The 18195-nt window shown below is 37.9% G+C and overlaps 1 protein-coding gene across 4 annotated transcripts in view; it reads left to right on the forward strand.

Moving 5' to 3' along the window:
• DDX6 (DEAD-box helicase 6) overlaps positions 1-15569 on the forward strand; it is a 43787-nt gene extending 28218 nt beyond the window's left edge. For all 4 annotated transcript variants that reach the window (XM_069066643.1, XM_069066642.1, XM_069066640.1 and 1 more), the window contains exons 12-14: positions 9274-9375; positions 9925-10107; positions 11212-15569. In XM_069066643.1, the coding sequence (XP_068922744.1) occupies positions 9274-9375; positions 9925-10100 (278 nt within the window). In that variant the 3' untranslated portion in view covers positions 10101-10107; positions 11212-15569. The remainder of the gene's footprint in view (positions 1-9273; positions 9376-9924; positions 10108-11211) is intronic.
• The last annotated feature ends 2626 nt before the right edge of the window (positions 15570-18195 follow it).

Consider the following 18195-nt stretch of genomic DNA (forward strand, 5'->3'; position numbering starts at 1 on the left):
CCCCACCCAGCCCCCCCCCCCCATTCTTTTTTTTTTTTTTTTTAAAGAAATCAGGGTTAAGTAACTTGCTCAAGGTTACATGGCCAGTTATTTCTGGGTGTGGTGCTAAGTATCTGAGCCTGGATTCGATCCCAGGTCATCCCAACACTGGGGCCAGTGCTCTTACTCGCTGTGTTACCTGGCCGCCCATACTCTTAAGCATCTTTCCAGTTACTCTAGTTCATAACCTCAATGTCATCTTTAATTCCTCAATCTCAGTTTATCTGATCAGTTGACAAATCTTGTTGATCATACTTTGCTTACATACATCCCTTTCTTTCTACTCATGTGATCATCCTCAGCACCTCACTTCATAATTGTTTCCCTGCTTCAAGTCTTTATCCACTCAAGTCTGTCCTTCATGCAAGGATTTTCCTACATGTCTGCCCCCTACTCAGATGTATTCTAATGGTTCCCCATTACCTCTAGGATCAAATATAAACTGTTTCACATTTAAAGTTCTTGGCAAACTTGCTCTATACCCTTCCAACCTTATATATTACTCTTCTCTCTGTATTCTGTAGTCCTGCTCCAGTGGCCCACTTACTGTTTATCACATAGATCACTCCATCTCCTAGATCTGTACCTTTGGGTTGGTTATCTCCCATGCTTGGAGTGTCCTCCTTTTTTACCTCTGCCTTTTGAAATCCCTGGTTTCCTTCATGACTCAGATCAAACCCCAGCTTTATCATGGCTCTTTTTGTGGTCTCCTTGGCTTCCAGAGCCTTCATCTCCAAGATTACCTTGTATCTTCTTGATGATTTTTTTTCCATATACCTATATGTGGCATGTCGTTTCCCTGTTAGAATGTAAGTTCTTTGAGAGCAAGGATTGTTCACTTCTGTATTTGTGTCTTTTAATGCCCAGGCAGGACCTGGCCTCTTGTAGGCCCTTAATAAATTCTTATTGTTTGGTTGAATTCAGTTTAGCAAATATTTGTTCAATGCCTACTACATAAGTTACTTTACCTGGTGCTGATGATACAAAGAGGAAAACGAAACAGTCCTTGCTCTCAGTTGGCTTGCATTTTAGTGGAAGAAGGAGCAACTAGTGTGGGATGGAACATGTGCACAGACAAATGAATACAAAGTACTTCTAGTAGGGAGAGGAGAGCACTGACTTGGGGGTGGTGTGTGTGGAAGGTGGCACATGAATTGAGCCTTGAAAGGAACTAGAGATTCCAAGAGACAGAGGTAAAGAGCAAGTGCTTTCCAGGCTTAACTATGTATAGCCTGTGCAGAGGCACAGGGGTGAGGTATGAAATGTCACATACAGAGTAGAACAGGTTGTCAGGTTTGACAAGAATAATGTGAAATAACACTAGAAAGATAGGCTACAGCCAGATTTTACTTTAAATGCTAAATAGTGGAGTTTGTATTTGATCCTAAAAGCAACAGAGAGGCACTAGAGATTTTTTAACAGGGGACTGATATAGACAAACCTAATGTTTTAAGTTTTGATATAGAGAAGCCTAATAATTTAAGATTATCAATATAACAACTGCAGGACATAGATTGTAGAGGAGAGAAAGTGAAGCAAGGACATCATAAGATTGTAGATTTAAAGTTGGAGGGGACCTTACAAGTCATTAAGTCTAATCCCTTCATTTTTTAGACAGTGAAACTGAGGCCCAGAAAGTAAATATCTTTTATTTTTTTGAGGGCAATTGGGGTTAAGTGACTTGCTCAAAGTCACACGGCTAGTAATTGTGTCAAGTGTTTGAGGCCAGATTTGAACTCGGGTCCTCCTGACTCCAGAGCTGGTGCTCTATTCACTGCGCCCCCAGCCGCCCCTGAGAAAGTAAATATCTTGACCAGGGTTACACAGCTAGTAAGTGTCTGTGGCAGGGTTTGAATCCATTTCTTCTTGATTCTAAATATACTACTCTTCCTTCTCTACTCTTCTTCATCAATTAGGAAACTACTAGACTGGACTAGGTGATTGGGAGCTAGGCCCAGTAGTCTGGTCCTAGTCTAGTTGAGGGGATCTTGTATTTGAGAGACAAGGGAAGATGAACTCGAGGCAGTATAGTGTAGTTGATGAGAGTTCTAAAACTAAGAAAGATGTGAGCTAGATAACCTTGCTTCAGTGTGTGCTAGCTCTGTGACTCTAGGCAAGTCACTCTATGGACCTCAGTTTCCTTATCTATAAAATAAGAGGATTGGATTAGATGGCTTTTGAGACCCCTTCCCACCCTAGTTTATGATCCTGCAAGTGGATATATGAGGGCGATTTTGTGGAGGCATTTGGTGGTCAATCCATGGCAACTGATTAGATATGAGAGATAAACGAGAGAGAAGTCAAAGGATGATAAAGTTGAAAACATGAATGATTGAAAGGATGTTGATATACTTGATGGACGTAGGGAAAGTAGGAGGAAGATTGGGTTTAGGGAAGAGGAAAGAAATGAGTTATGTTTTAATTATCTTAAAATATGAGAAGTTGATCTGGGTCTGGAACTCAAAAGAAAGAGTAGGTGTGAATGTGTATAGATTGAGGTGTCATCTTCACAGAAATGATACCTGAGGGGCGGCTAGGTGGCGCAGTGAATAGAGCACCAGCCCTGGAGTCAGGAGGATCTGATTTCAAATCTGGCCTCAGACACTTTAACACAAAAACTAGCCATGTGACCTTGGGCAAGTCACTTAACCCCAATTGCCCTCCAAAAAGCAAAAAAAAAAAGAAAGAAATGATACCTGGACCTATAGGAACTAATACTAAATGATGGTGATCCAGCAAAGGAGACTGAGAAAGAACTGTCACAAAGGAAGGGGAACCATGAGAAAGCACTATTAAGTAAATCGAGGAACAGAGAACATCCAGGAAGTTTTGCTGAATTGCTTTATTGCTCTCTCTTTTAAAAAATCCTTTGTTACAAGGGATGATGACTCACTGGATAGGGAAAGTATATCTTTAGATTTGTGATGGTCATATCAAAAAATGTCAATAAAAACATTTTTAAACCTGTAGCAACTTCAGAGAAAAGAATGAGAAAAAGGACATACATACAAAATTATTGCGACTCTTTTGTAGCAAGAAAAAGCTGGAAACTAGGGTGGTGTCCATAAACTGGGGAATGGTTTAATAAATTGTGGCATATGAATGTAATGGAGTTTTGTGCCACAAGAAATGATGAAAAGTCCAAACCTGAGAAGTCCTGTAGGAACTGATGCTGAGTCAAGTGAGCAGAATCCAGGGAATTAAAACAATAACTACATTGTAACGAGAAATAACTAAGAAAGATTTAAGACCTTTGATCATTTTAATGACTAACTACAATTCTGAAGAACTGGTGGTGAAACATGCCCTGTACAGTGAAGTGATAAAATCAAGGTGCAGAATGAGATACACTTTTGGACAACTATTGTAGATGTGTTCTGTTTGACCATGCACATTTGATTCAAAAGTTTGCTTTTCTTTCATTTGAGGTAGGGGAGTGAAGTGAAGTTTAGCGAGATTTAATAAAAATGAAATTTAAAAAAAAAAGAAATGTAAGAAAAGGTCATTGAAATCTTTTAAATTCACAGAAGAGAACAAAAGGAAAACCAGTAGGGAAAAAAAGCCAAGCATGATAGCTTTGAAAATCACATGTTGAAATCATATACTTGAAAATCGGGATACATGATGTAGATTCATGGTTTCATGTTTTACTTTATAGAATTGTGTATTTGGTGTTAGATTCAAAATAAAATTTTAAAGGGAAAAGAAGAAAAGTATAGGACAATAGCTCTAAATGTTTGAAGTAATTATATAGTCAACTGAAGGCTTTTTAAGGATGGTGGAGATTTGGGAATATTTGTAGGCATTAAGGAAGGATCAAGGGGAGTGAAGATTAAAGAGAAAGAGGAAAGCTCCTGAAAGAAATAAGAAAGAATGGGGGCAAGGGCACAAGTGGAGGACCCAGCTTTCTTGGTGAAAGGTAAAGGGGCCATGTTCATGGTCCTCTTTCTGGGAGACTGTAGCAAAAAAGGAGAGAAGGTGGGATACTGTTGAGGAGATCTGAAGTGTGGTGTGGGGATAAGAGAGAACTCAAGATAAATGGCCTCTTTTCTAAAGAAAGTGTAAAACGACAGATTGTTCTAAGGAGAGGAAAGAAGGTAGCATAATAAATCCTAGAAGAAAAGACATGATTTGGGAAAACACCATAGGGAATGCAATAGGTATTCAACTAGTGAAGAGTAAAAAAGATTTGCATGCAATATTTAGGGCCCAGTTGAAATTGGTTCCATTACAAATGTAATCAATGCGATTGTATGACTTAGTATAGTATAGGAGTTCTTAACCTGGGGCCTTTAAACTTTTTTTTTTTTAAATTTTTATAGGAGTGGCTAGGTGGCACAGTGAATAGAGCACCAGCTCTGGAGTCAGTAGGACCTGAGTTCAAATCCAGCCTCAGACACGTAACACTTACTAGCTGTGTGACCTTGGGCAAGTCACTTAACCCCAACTGCCCTGCCTTTGCCCTCCAAAAAAAAAGTTTAAAAAATTTTAATATAATTAATTTCATTTGTAATTCTATGTATTTTATTTTGTGTATTTAAAAATACTCTTAGTAGGAGCCCATAAGCTTCACCAGAATCTCAAAGGGGAACATAGTATTAAAAAAGACTAAAAACACCTGGTTTGGATTTTAAAAGGAGGAAAATTAAACCAAAGCAGAGAAAGTGACTGGAGGTCTTTATAACAATAAAGGATAGATTTAAGAGTCAGACATAAGGGAGAAAATGGAAGGATAGGAGGTTGTAGCCCGAAAATGATTTCAGAGTTCTGGACCGTGGAGTTTAAACAGTTTTGGGTGTTGAAAAAAATCAAATCTCTTTTTATGGTTTAAGGTAGAATGAATGTAAATATCATGAGAATTGATTAACTGGGAATCCAGGATATTTGTGGAGACATCAGTGTATACATTTAAGTCTCCAAAAATGAGGGCAGAGAGTAAAGAGGAATATTGTGAACTATGTACTGAACTTCTTGAGAAAAGAGGGACAATGACCTGGAGCCTAGTATAGTAGATAGCTGTAACCCAGATTTTGGTTAAGGTGATATAGATGGATTAGGTGAACCTCAGAGGAGAAGTTGCTGAGTGATGTCAGCTGTGAAAGGGTATGGAGGTGTCAGTGAGGGAAGGAAGTTAATTGCAATGTTTCAGGGTACATGAGGAAAAGCTCACGTACTGGGAAAAGTGACCAAGGAGAGACATATCTTCTGTAGGATCTAGGTTTCCATGTATGTAAGAAAATGATGTGAAAAGAAGTCTCTTATAAAAGGCAACTCCTTGTTTATCATAGAAAAGGTATGCCAGAGGACATAATGGGATAGGAACTTAATAGAGTATTCGATTGGGGTGAAGGGGTCATGGAAGGAGGAAGGAGTTTTTACTTAGGTAACCATATAACTTTGAAGCACAGGGATTTATGGAGTGGGGGAGGAGAAGAAAAAAGGAACAAGCATTAAACACCTACTCTGTGCCACTCATTGTGCTAAGCACTTTATAAATAATTTGTTTCGTTTTCACAAAGACTGTGAGGTAGGTGCTATTATTATCTCCATCTTACATTTGAAGAAACTGAGGTAAACAGGTTAAGGGACTTGCCCAGGGTCAAACACTAGTAAGACTTAGAAGCTGGATTTGAACTCAGGTCTTCTGGCTCCAAGCCCAGTGCTCTTAGTTTCTTCTATGAGGAGAGAGTTTACTAGCTGTAGGGACAGTAGGTTATCTGATCCAGTGAAGTAACTAAAGGCTCTGACCCACAATTTGTTTAGCTGTTCCCCAGTTGATAAGTATCTGCTTTATTTACAATTCTTTACCACCCAGAAAAAGCTCTGCTATATTTTGATGTCTATGAAGCCTTTCTTTTTGTCATTGATCCCCTTGGGGTACATGCCTTGCAGAAGTCAAAGGATAGAGACATTTTAGTGATTATTCATATATTTCTAAATTGCTTTCCAGTATAGTTGAACCATTTTACAGCCCTACCAACTGTGCAGTAGTGTGCCTTTCTTTCCATAAGACCCTACAATATTCCCATCTTTTGTCAATATTCTGGATGCTTAGGTGAAATCTCAGGGTTCTTCCACTTTGCATTTCTCTTTTTAATGATTTAAAGCATTCTTACATAGGTTTGATAATTTTCAGTTCTTGTGAGAACTGTTAATTCATATCCTTTGACCACTTTTGGGCAGTGACTTTGAGTCTAATCTGTTTTCATTAGTTGTCTACGTATTGGTTATCAAACCCTTATCAGAGACACTTGACACAGCCTAGTTCTAGGAAACTAAACATAAGCATGTGAAAAGCTAACAATGTAAGGAAGTAGTTAAGAATCAAATGAATAAATGGTACAGAGAAGTCCTATTTTATTCTATAGGTAAAGTAGAAATCTGAGTTGTGGTCTAGAAAGGTTTCACAAAGAAAATGGAACTTGAACTTAGATCCTTGACAGATGAGTAGGATTTTGGATATATGTAGAAAAGAAAAAATATTTCAGGCAAAGGGAACAAAGCATGAGCAAAGAATTTAAAGATTGTACTGGAAAGGTCTATTTGGAAGGGATGGTGATTAGACTGGTTTTGCTAATGTTGGAGAATTGTAAGTCACAAGGTAGGAAAAGGTAAGTTGGGAACAAGCTTTAGAGCACCTTGAATGCCTGGCTGTGCAGTTGGGTCTTCTATCTGATAGGCAGTAAAAAGTCATAGAAGACTTTTTTTAGTATAACATGATTTTAAGAACATTGGTCAGATAGTGATGTATATGATGTTTGGAAGAAAGTTTTGAGAAGAGTGATTTGGAGATTATTTAGGAAGTATAGCATTGTTCTATGTATGAGGTAATAAGGACCTGACCTAAGGTGGTGGCAGTGGGATTGAAAAGGAATGGACATTTTATGAACACATTGCAAAACATTTTTCACATATAAATCTAAACAGCTGGAGAAATATTAGTTGCTCATGGGCAAGCTGAGCCAATATAATAAAAATTATATTTCTGCCTAATTTATTTATTGCCATACCAGTCAAGCTACCAAAGAATTATTTTATACAGCTAGAAAAAATAATAAAATTCATCTGGAAGAACAAAAAGGTCAAGAATATTGAGGAAGTCAGTAGGGAAAAAAACGTGAAAGAAGACAGTCTAGCAATACCAGATTAAAAACTATATTATGAAGTTGTAATCATCAAAACAGTCTGGTACTGGCTGAGAAAGAGAGTGGTGGATCAGTGGACTAGATTAAGTACATAATACATAGTAGTCAATAACCATAGTAACTAGCATTTGATAAACCTAAGCATTCCGGGTTTTGGAGAAAGAACTCACTATTTGACAAAAATTGCTGGGAAAACTGGAAATAGACCAATATCTCACACCATATATATAACAAAATATAGTCAAATGGATAAATGATTTAAACATAAAGAGTGATAACATAAGTAAATTAGGGGAACATGGAAAAATTTACCTGTCAGATATATAGATAAGGGAAAAGTTTATGACCAAATGAGATAGGATCACGGGAAGTAAAATGGATAGTTCACATGAAATTAAAAGTTTGCACAAATAAAATTAATACAACCAAAAAGAGAAGGAAAACAGGAAATTGCTTTAAAATAAAGGCCCTTATTTCTCAAATATATAGGGAACTTAGCCAAATTTATAAAAATACGAGCCAGTCCTCAGTTGATAAATGGCCAAAAGGATATGAACAGGCAATTTTCGGGAAAAAAAATCAAAGCTATCAATAAGTCACATGAAAAAAATGGTCTAAATCATTATTGATTAGAGAAATATAAATTAAAATGATTTTGAGGTACCAGCTCTCACAGATTGGCTAATATGATAGAAAAGGAAAATGACAAATGTTGGAGGGGATGTGAATAAATAGAAACACTAATATACTGTGGGTAGAGTTAAGTAGCCCACAACCATTCTCTAGAACAATTTGGAACTATGTGCAAAGGGCTATGAAACTGTATACCTTTGACCAGTGATACCACTGCTAGATCCTTGTCCCAAGAGATTAAAGAAAGGGGAAAAGGACCTATTTGTACAGAAATATTTATGGCAGCTCTTTTGTGGTGTCAAAGAGTTGGAAATTTGAGGGGATGCTTATCAATTGGAGAATAGATAAACAAGTTGTGGAATACAAGATTGTGATGGAATACTCTTGTGATCTAAGAAATAATGAGCAAGCACAGGGCAGCTAGGAGGCGCAGTGAATAGAGCACCGGCCCTGGAGTCAGGAGGACCTAGGTTCGGATCCTGCTTCAGACACTTAACACAAAAACTAGCCGTGTGATTTTAGGCAAGTCACTTAACCCCAATTGCCCTTCCCCCAAAAATATAATGAGCAAGCAGGATGGTTTCAGAAAAAACCTGGAAAGACATATAGATGAACTAATGCAAAGTGAAGTGAGCAGAATCACAGTAACAGCAATATTGTAAAGATGATCAGCTGTGAAAGACTACTCTGATCAAGATAGTGGTCTAAGACAGTTCCAAAGGACCTATAATCAAAAATGCTCTCCACCTCCAGAGAAAACTAATGAACTTTCAGTGCATATTGAAGCATGCTTTTTAATCTTTTCTTTCTTGTTTTTTGTGTGTGCATATGTGTTTTCTTTTGCAACATTGCTAATATGGAATTATGTTTTGTAGGACTTTACATGAATATTCAGTATATTGCTTGCCTTCTCAAGGGGTGTGGGGAAGGGCAGGAGGGAAAGAAATTTTGGAATTTGTAATTTTAAAAATGAATGTTAAAAAATTTTACATGTAATTGGGAAATATTTAAGGAAATAAAATATATTGAAAAAATGGACAGGTGATAGATAATGCAAAGAAAAAATTAGTAGGATTTGGTGAGTAATACATTTTGGAGGAAGAGGCAGAAGTCAAAGATAATGCAAGTTTTAAAGCCTTTATACCTGGGAGAATACTGATGTCATTCCTATCCTTGGAGTATATCATCACAGTTATAAACTTAATCAGTTTCATTTCTTAGCTCACAGTTCATCAATATTGCTTATATTTTTACAGTTATCTCAAACTTATTTTTCTGCCTATTTTCAAAGGTCTGAGAAGTGAATTAAGCAATAGGTTATTCATGTTAGGTACATTGCTAACCTTGAATAATGTTATTTCAGTTAAGATGTGTTTGAGTAAATTTAAATGGAATGAGGTCACATAAAAAATAATACTTGAATTAAATAGCTTAAGGAAACTATCTGCATTTTCAGATCTGTTTACCCGAGGTATTGATATCCAAGCTGTGAATGTGGTGATAAATTTCGACTTTCCAAAGCTGGCAGAGACCTATCTCCATCGTATTGGCAGATCAGGTAAGGGAATGGAAAAAGGATGCTCTTCAATTAAGTTTGGTTTGCCTATATATCATAGGAATTTCTGATTCTTTTGAAAATTTAAAGTTGGGAGGGAAAAGTGTTACAGTTTCTATCAAAAATAATTAATTGGATATAACTTAATCCTATTTGGTATGAAATACCAGGAATTTAATCAATTACTTATTTTTATGGATCTTTAAGTTTCCTACTGTCTTATAATTAGCCATATGCTTACTTGAGATAAAAATTTAACCATAAGAAATAGGAATACTGAGCAGATAATTGTTTACTGTTTAAAGCTGTGTATTTTGGCCACTTTTAGTTGAGCATCCATCTTGTCATATGAAATACTTAAAATAAAATTTACTTTGAGCTATGAAATCTGAAATTTTAGGGTGATGTGCTTGAGGTGAGCCAACAAGAAATAGTTTCATATACTCAAAATGGTATAAAATTCAAATATCATTCATGATCTTGGCACTTAGAGACCTGCAGCTATAATCTGATCCCTTATGCTAGTTTTAAATTTCTTTTTTCTCTTGATAGGTCGCTTTGGTCACCTTGGTTTGGCCATCAATTTGATCACATATGATGATCGATTCAATCTTAAAAGTATTGAGGAGCAACTGGGAACCGAAATTAAACCCATCCCAAGCAACATTGACAAGAGCCTGTATGTGGCAGAATACCACAGTGAGCCTGTAGAAGATGAGAAACCTTAACAAGCATGTGAGTACTTGACTTTATTTCTGAGTCAGAAGAGTAATAGAAATAGAAAGGAGACACATCCTTCTGTATTTTCCCCAGGAAAAGTCTTCTGTCCCATCCATGATACGTAACAAAACAAAGAGATAAAACTCCAGTAGTAAACCTCCTGCCTGGTAGAGGTTCAGCAAGCAGACTCTAATGTCTCTAGTGAGACTGATCTCAGTAGGGATCAGTAAACTCGGGTCTTGCATGCAGCCTGCTCAGTGTAGTAACACTTTATCAAAATAGAGTTGTTCGTTGGATAAGACCAGTATTTTAAAATAATACCCAACAAATATAATTATATAAAATATCTTTTGTCGGGACAGCATTGATCTTTTTTTAAGTATACATGTGTGATAAGTTACATAATAGGCAAGTATGTATTCCCTAATGACAAAGGAAAAATATAATGCTGTTTGATAATTTGATGTGAAAGGTATACATTCTGCAATCCCCTTTTTAACTTTATCACTGCTGCTAGCATTTATTTTCTGACTGCTGGTATTTAATGCATTAACAAATCAGATAAAATCCGGTTATTATTGTATCACAAGAAAATTAAATGAATTAGAAACTTACTGTGACTACCTGCTGCCTCTTTCATGTTCTCTCATTTTTACTTAGAGGAATTGAGTTTTATTGCTGTGACTGATTTTTAAATAGTTAACTGGCTAAAAAATTTTTTTCTCCTAAATTAGCTGTCAACATTTTAAAACTTTATTCTTCCCTCCTACTGTGCCCCATTCTGATTTATAAGATATCTTTCTTTTGGTTTAATTACTATAGATTGCCCTCAGTGTTGAAATGTCTTTGGAAAATGTTGCTAAAAAGGATGAATACAATCATGTTCCTTCTAATATCTGTTTGGGGTGCCTAGCAAAAATTTCTCCTTATCCTAAAAGAGGAGATTGCCTTAAGGGGATAGAAATTTCATTGAGAGCTGCTAGAGAAAACACATTGACTAGATCATAAATAGCTAGAGAGAACTTGGACTGTTCCATTAAAAATTAAGGATACGTTTTTATGGTCCTATTTTACATATCTTTTGGGGGCATTAATTTCCTATTTTTCCCCTTTCCTTAGGCTTTGACAAACTACAGAAGCCCATCTGGATCTGTGACACATCGTTTCTTTGGGAATGCTCTTCTCTTTGTGGGTTTTTCGTCTTCTTTTCGTTTTGGAACTATGAAGACTTAAAAAGAGCTCAGACTTTTTTTTTCTTTTTAATCTGGCGGAGAGGAGAAAAAAGCTGAAAAGAAGGAATATACCTTTTTTGTTCCACTTGTTTGCACTGTGTGCTGACTGAACATTAGTTGCACTAACTGCTGGTTTTAAAAAATTTCTTCTGGGAGGCAGGGGAAGGAGGGGAAAAAAAGGAAGAGGAGGGGAGAAACCCTGAAAAGAGAAGAATCTTGATAAACACAAGCTTGTCTACTATTTCAAAATTCTCCAACAGTTGACTAGGAGTGCATTTCAACTTCTCCCTGGTTCTCATCCGTTTTTAAGCCTAAAGAGCTTGTTACTTATTTGTGCGAAGTGCCTTATGCTATGAGACCATTCAGAATATCATCTTTCAGACACAGCCCAAGGAATCAACAATGGCAATTCTTGCTTTTTTTATTTTTTCCTCTCCCCATCCCTTTTTGGTTTCAGGTCAGTCTCCTTCCTTTCCCCTCCTCATTCACCCAAATACTCAAGCCCAGGGCTGGGAAATGAAACATATTGGTAATGTTAAACACTTGTTTTTTTGTTTGTTTTTTTTCATCGGAGGAGTTGATATGCAACAGCAGTTCACCCGCACTGTAAATACATGTATTTAAAAAAAAACCCAAGTAAAAAATTCTGGGCTGAGTAGGTGCAACATCATCGCTCCCGAAGGAAAGAGCAGTCTATCATTGCAGGAGCCATATGACAAGCCTTTGTGCTCTTTAGCAGAACACTAAAGACTGATTTACATAAGCCTCCATTAGTAGTTATGGCACTTGATGTGTAGACATGTCAGAGCCTTGACCCTCTTTCCTCTGTGGCAAAGCGTGTCCCATAGAAAATTGGATGTGTATACTTGTATAAACTTTGTAAATATGTTTTTTTCTGGGTTCATATATAACTTTTTTTTTATGAAGGTTGCTGGGATTAAGGGGATTAGACTGATTATGGGAGCAGCTAAAGATGAGAGGGGCTCAGTTTTTCGCAACACTAAACTATAAAAAGTACTCCAGCCTCTTACTGTAGAAAGCAGGCCTCTATGGGGGAATCCCAAAGTTGAGAAAGGGACCCTAGGGTGGGTGATGAGGGGTATTCACTGATAACTTGCTGCCACCAGCTCTACCCAGTACTGTGGAGGAGTCCTACAGAAAGAGCAAGGAAGCTTCAAAAATGTATAGCTCAAGATGTTTTTGAGATGCTTTCTGACATTCCTCCCTCCCCCTCTTAAAAAAAAAAAAGACAAAAAAACAAAAAATTCCATTTAATTACATGCTCTGAAAAAGAGGGGTAAAGACAAATCTGCCTTGCAGTGTAACCACTCTAGCAGGTGGTAGTATTGTTGAGCAGTATGTGTAAAGCACAGGTTTGAGTTTCAGAATATTAGAAGATACCAGTTTATATAAACTGACAGTTCTGGAGCTTCTGATCTGTGGATTGTTTCTTGTATGTATTTGTTGCCCCAAAACACCTTGGTACATGGATTTTGCATAGAGATGGGCAAACCCTGAGACCTGTTAACTTCAGAGCTACAGAAAGCTGCTTGCCATCCTCTATGTTTTGGCATGATTTGCTGTCTGTCATTCTGCATTGTATATTGCTGGCAAATGCTTTATGGTCAATAGTGTTGCTTTAAATTGTGCCCCTCCCAACATGCTTGATGTTTGGCCTGATCTCCAGGCAAAAGGAGTGAGATGAATCAAAACCAGTAAACTTTTTTGTTGTTTTTTTTTTTTTGTTGTTGTTATTGTTGGGGGGTTTTTCTTTCTTTTTTTTTTAATTCCCTTTTTAGCCCAGTATATTTTAGTCGATCAGGAGGCATCTTCAAACCACCACCTCACACCTCCCCCACACCTAAGGCAGTTTTTCTGGATCCATTGTTTTTTCAGAACCTTAATATATTACCATCAGATCCTGTGTACTTTTCCATGTTTGTCACTTGGACAAAAGAATTGCTCTTATGGTTTGTTTTTTTTCACTCTGCCCTTATTTACTTTATTCTAAACAAAGTTGTTTATACTGATCAGAAACCTGACCCATGCCTCCTGATCAGACTTAACAATGATTCTTTTCCAACTGTAGCAAGAGCTGCATTGCACAGTACAAACTCAGACAATAATTAGAGCTATATGAGCCACATACTGTCTGTCTGTCCAACCAATGTTAGGTACTAAATGTAAACGATAATTTAGGAAATAACTTTTTTGGGGGGGAGGGAGTTTATAGGTAACAGATTTTGACCAAATTTGAAATTCTTGCCCTTGTACTGAAGCAGCTCATTTTTTTTTTCTTGTGGCGAGACAAGAGGGATCATTTAATACAACAAAGATGGAGAAGCAAATGTAAATATTACTTTGTATCTCGCAGCAGTTTGTGTGTGAATGAACAAGCAGGACAGTCCCACTCTGCCAGCCATGGACTGCCCTGCCTGGTCCAGGATCAGTAAGCCTGATGCCGTACTCCATTGGATCCCTCTTGAAGCACAGACGTAAAATTGAAAGTATTACTAAAGCTCAGCCTCTGATGAGGAGTGGCACTTAAAATGTCTGGAGCACCATTATTGGACAGCTTTCTGTTAAGACTGTTGTCCGGTTGTGGTTCTTGACTTTCGAATAGGAATTGCAAATGGAAAGATGCTCTAAAGAGCTAGGTTAAAACCTGGTCTAATGTTTTGTTTTTGTTTTAATTTTAATCCCCTTGCAATAAGGACCATTGTAACTTTTGGGGGATGTTCTCAGATTCCAATTTTGGGGTGTTTTGTTTTTGGGGTTTTAATTAATGTCAGCATTTTCCATTGGTTTCATTTGGGTTAGAACAAGTCCTTATTTTTAAAAGTCAAACCACAGGTCCAGCAGGTGGTTTGGCCTATGGTGGTGCAGCTGGTGTAATAGAAAATAAAACAAACACTCTGCTGCCTCTCAGCCCTTATTTTCCCCTCCCTCCCAAATCCCCATTAAAAAAAAAAAACAATCTTCTTCCCTTTTGAAACAGAATAAATTTTGTCTAAATTGATCTTCCTGGGGAGGGAGGAAAAAGGGACAGAGAAACCTACACTTGTTTCTCATCTCCAATTTGGTCCCAAGTTCAATATGGGTTGGCCCCAGTGGGATAGTGGGTGGGTTGGTCATCAATATTTGTGTTCAGAATGAGATGGGAGCATCTTTCCTTTGCTGTGTGCTTTGTGCATGTCACCATCAAGCTTGGGTAAGAACCAGACTGCTCAGCACAAAGCTCTTGGTATAACTGTTGGTATCAAAACATCTCATTCTGGTCACTTTTTTTGTTCATTTGTTTTTGTTTTAATAGGGGTGGGAGGGAGGGTGTCTACACTAAGGATTTAGAAACACTTCAGCAGCTTGTCGCCTCATCATCAACTTTTCTCAACCACACTGTTTACCTCACAGATGGGTAACAGCACCAAGATGGAATGATTAAATTTTCCTTGTGATTTGAGCCTTGTTTAATTTGCCACTCTGTCATCCTCAATGTCTCTTTCCTCTTTTATCAACTTTTTAGCAATCTCTGACCAGAAGTGAATTCAGCCAGCAACTAAACCAGCATCTCCCCAGAGCAGTGTTGGTTCATGGGAGCTAAAGCATCTTTCTTTAGTAAACTAGAACTAAAGGCTCATCTGTTAGATGGAGTGTGTGTTTATTGAAGAAGTGATGACCCATGAGGCTAGAAAAAACAAGCCTGGCACATGGAATCTGCTTCATCTCTAGCTGGCAGATTCTAGTAGAAGTGTATCTAAATTCACCTGTGGACAATATGGGTGGGGAAAGGGTGGGGGGGAGGGGTAGGGTTATCAAGATACAGGCTACTGTATTTTAACCAATGATTGTGGGGGAGGGGTATCTGGAGAAAACAGTCACTATTCCCTTTATTAAAATGAAACTGGAACATAATTTTTTTTCTAAAAAAATTAAAAGCTGTTATTTTTTGTTCAATTCAAATGGGAGACTTAAATCCAGTGTCCCTAGTCACAAGGGACCAGTTCCACTGAGAAGCAAACAGTGGGGACAGAAATTTGAAAACATTTGGGCGAGGGGAGAATTGGCTTTCTGTTAATTGGCCAATAGTCCAGTGGGGCTGTGTTTTTGTTGGGAGGTGTGATGTGTTATTGTATGTACGTGAATGTGGAGCTGAGAGTCTCCACTCATTCATAAAGTTCAGAAAAGATGGTTGGCAAAAATCTTGATTTTGTTCATTTATCTCAATAAAAGCCCACTGGAACTCCAGCCTTGTGTGTGATATTCATTCATGACCCTGTCAAACTTTGATGATTACCAAGACAGACCCTCTTTTGACTGAAATGACCACTCAGAAATCATTCTTGTTTAATGAATGTAGTATTTAGTTAGACACTATGTCTTCATTTCTCTGAAGGAAAAACTTTCTCCATTTGGCTCCCTTCCTACTCAGTTTCATTCTGCCTCAGTCAATCTTTACAACCAAAGTGAAGAATTGAAGCAATGAACAGACTGATTTAAGAAGGGAACCCAAATCCAAACTTAAAAAGAAACCTTTAATTTCATCTGCTGGGTTTCAGGAAGGATTGCACTCCAGCCATCTTATAAAATAAAATAATGCCTTTTTAAAAGAAGCTTTCAGAGAAGATAGTAAGCACTTACAGTATAGTAACTGATAAAAAGAAATAGAATTTTAGAAAAAAAAATCATCTTGCTCAAAGACCATTTTACAGGTAAAGAAATAGAACCCTAGAGGTTGAAATGAATTACATAGTACTACATAGCTGATGAGCAACAGAACATTTAGAAGTGTAGATCATAGATTTAGAAGTGGAAGGTACTTTAGAGTTAATCCAGGCTAGTTTATCGTGGTATGTAGGAGTCTTTCTACTCTGTCCCTTTATCTTTACACAAGGCTAATGTGAAGTGGTCTTGTTAATTGCATTGATGAAATTTAAGTTCCACCAAGTCTATAGCACTTCCTGTTGTACCAGTCTAGTAACCCCATCACAAAATTTTGCATGATTTGTTGTTAGTGAATACATACTGGCCTTTCAGATATCTCCTTCTCAAGGTACTTATGTGCATGAGCCCCACAAGCAAATTTTAGCAGTCTCTAGAATTTTGCCCAAGATTATAGAATCTACTCTTTTTTAAGTAGGGACATTTGTAGTCAGTCTTTGAGCATCTCTTCCATTCTTCGTGATTCCTTAGGTCACCACCGGTACTTATGATTCAAAAAATATCTCAGATGAGGTTGATATTTAAAAGACGAATTTAAGAGGCATAGATGTCAAATCCCAATGTGGAAGAGGTAAGGACACCATTTAGAAGCAAAGCAACATAGGCAAATGTGTATCTCTGATGGATGCATTTATTTTTTCTTTGAGGAGACTGTCATTTAGTCTCAATTACCTTTTTTTTTTTTTTTAAGCAATTGGGGTTAAGTAACTTGCTCAAGGTTACACGGCCAGGTGTTTCTGGGTGGGTGCTAAGCGTCTGAGCCCAAATTTGATCCCAGGTCATCCCAACACTGGGGCTGGTGCTCTCACTCGCTGTACTACCTGGCCCCCCTTGCCTTTCTTTTTTTATTCATAGTTAAATTCAGGCTGTGGGGAATTTTGTGCCACAATCACCTATACCAACAACCTTGGTTTTCTGCTTAGTGGTGACAGGCTTTTCAGACCCCAAAATAGGCAATTCTGGAGGCAAGGTTTATGTGAAAGCTGTGAAGGACAAAAAACTTCCTGGACTTAAATTCCTGTTGTTCTCACTTCTCTGTATCTCAGTTTCTTAATCTAGAAAGTGATGAGGTTAGAATAGATCAGAGATCTTTAATCTTTTTATGTCATGAACCCCTTTGGCAATCTATTGAAGCCCAGGAACCCCTTTGCAATAATTTTTTATTTCATAATTAAAAGAAATACTAAGTTTCTGTTAGAAGTTAGTGAAAATAAAGGTGTTAACTTTTTTCACATCCAACCCCCCCCCAATTCTGTTTGTGGACCCCAGGTTGACAAGCCCAAGACTAACATCTCAAGGTTCTAAGAAGCCAAGATAAGTTTTCAGCTCCCACTCTTAATGTCAGGCCAGGTCCCCCAGGCAGAGCAACGACTACCCTCCTCAGAGTTCTAACAGCAATCTCAAGAGGGCTGTGATTTCTGCTACTCTTGCTCATGAGACCCCACCTATTATACTACCATTGATTGTGAGTCAGTTTTTTAGAAAGGGTCTTTTACCAGGCAAGCTGAGCAAGAATAGTTGTTACAGAAACACCCCCCCCCCCCAAACAGCAACTGGTGGCATACCCCTAAGAAGAATGGAGTCAAACCGGGTACTTTGTGGCCCATGGGTAAACTTAATCCTTGATTACAGGGAGTCCTTTTCTCCCTTTGTGGAATCTTCCTGAAGTTCCCCTTAAATATAGCTCTTGGAGTCTCCGAGGTAGGTAGCTGCTTTTCCTTGCCCACTTTATTCTCTGCCAGCTCTCTGCAGACACTGCTGATGAACTTTGATGAACTTTTCGAATCCACCACTCTCAGACAGTCCTATTACTGGAATGTTCTATTAACAACTTGTTTGCTGTGTCACTTATAGGCCCCAAAATGTGGTTAGTTCAGCTTGTCAACAAGGCATTTCCTGTGTCTTCATACCAAATATACCAAAGACTAGTTTGAACCTCTCCCTCCCACCTCCCTTTTTTCAGCTTCCTTTTGTGTGTTGTCTTCCCCCACCTACCCCCACCTTAAGTTGAAAGCTTCTTGAGGGCAGGGCCTGTCTCTTTTCCTTCTCTTTTCTTTTTCCTTTCTTTCCCCAGCACTTAGCACAGCAGGGAGTACATTTATTGACTGAGTGATCTAGTACCTAGTTTGCACCTTTGATTCATTTCTGGGTC

The sequence above is a fragment of the Petaurus breviceps genome, unplaced genomic scaffold (assembly GCF_028583685.1).
Source record: "Petaurus breviceps papuanus isolate PSGF00001 unplaced genomic scaffold, PetGlider_PUasm1.0 90723, whole genome shotgun sequence".
Lineage (NCBI taxonomy): Eukaryota > Metazoa > Chordata > Mammalia > Diprotodontia > Petauridae > Petaurus > Petaurus breviceps.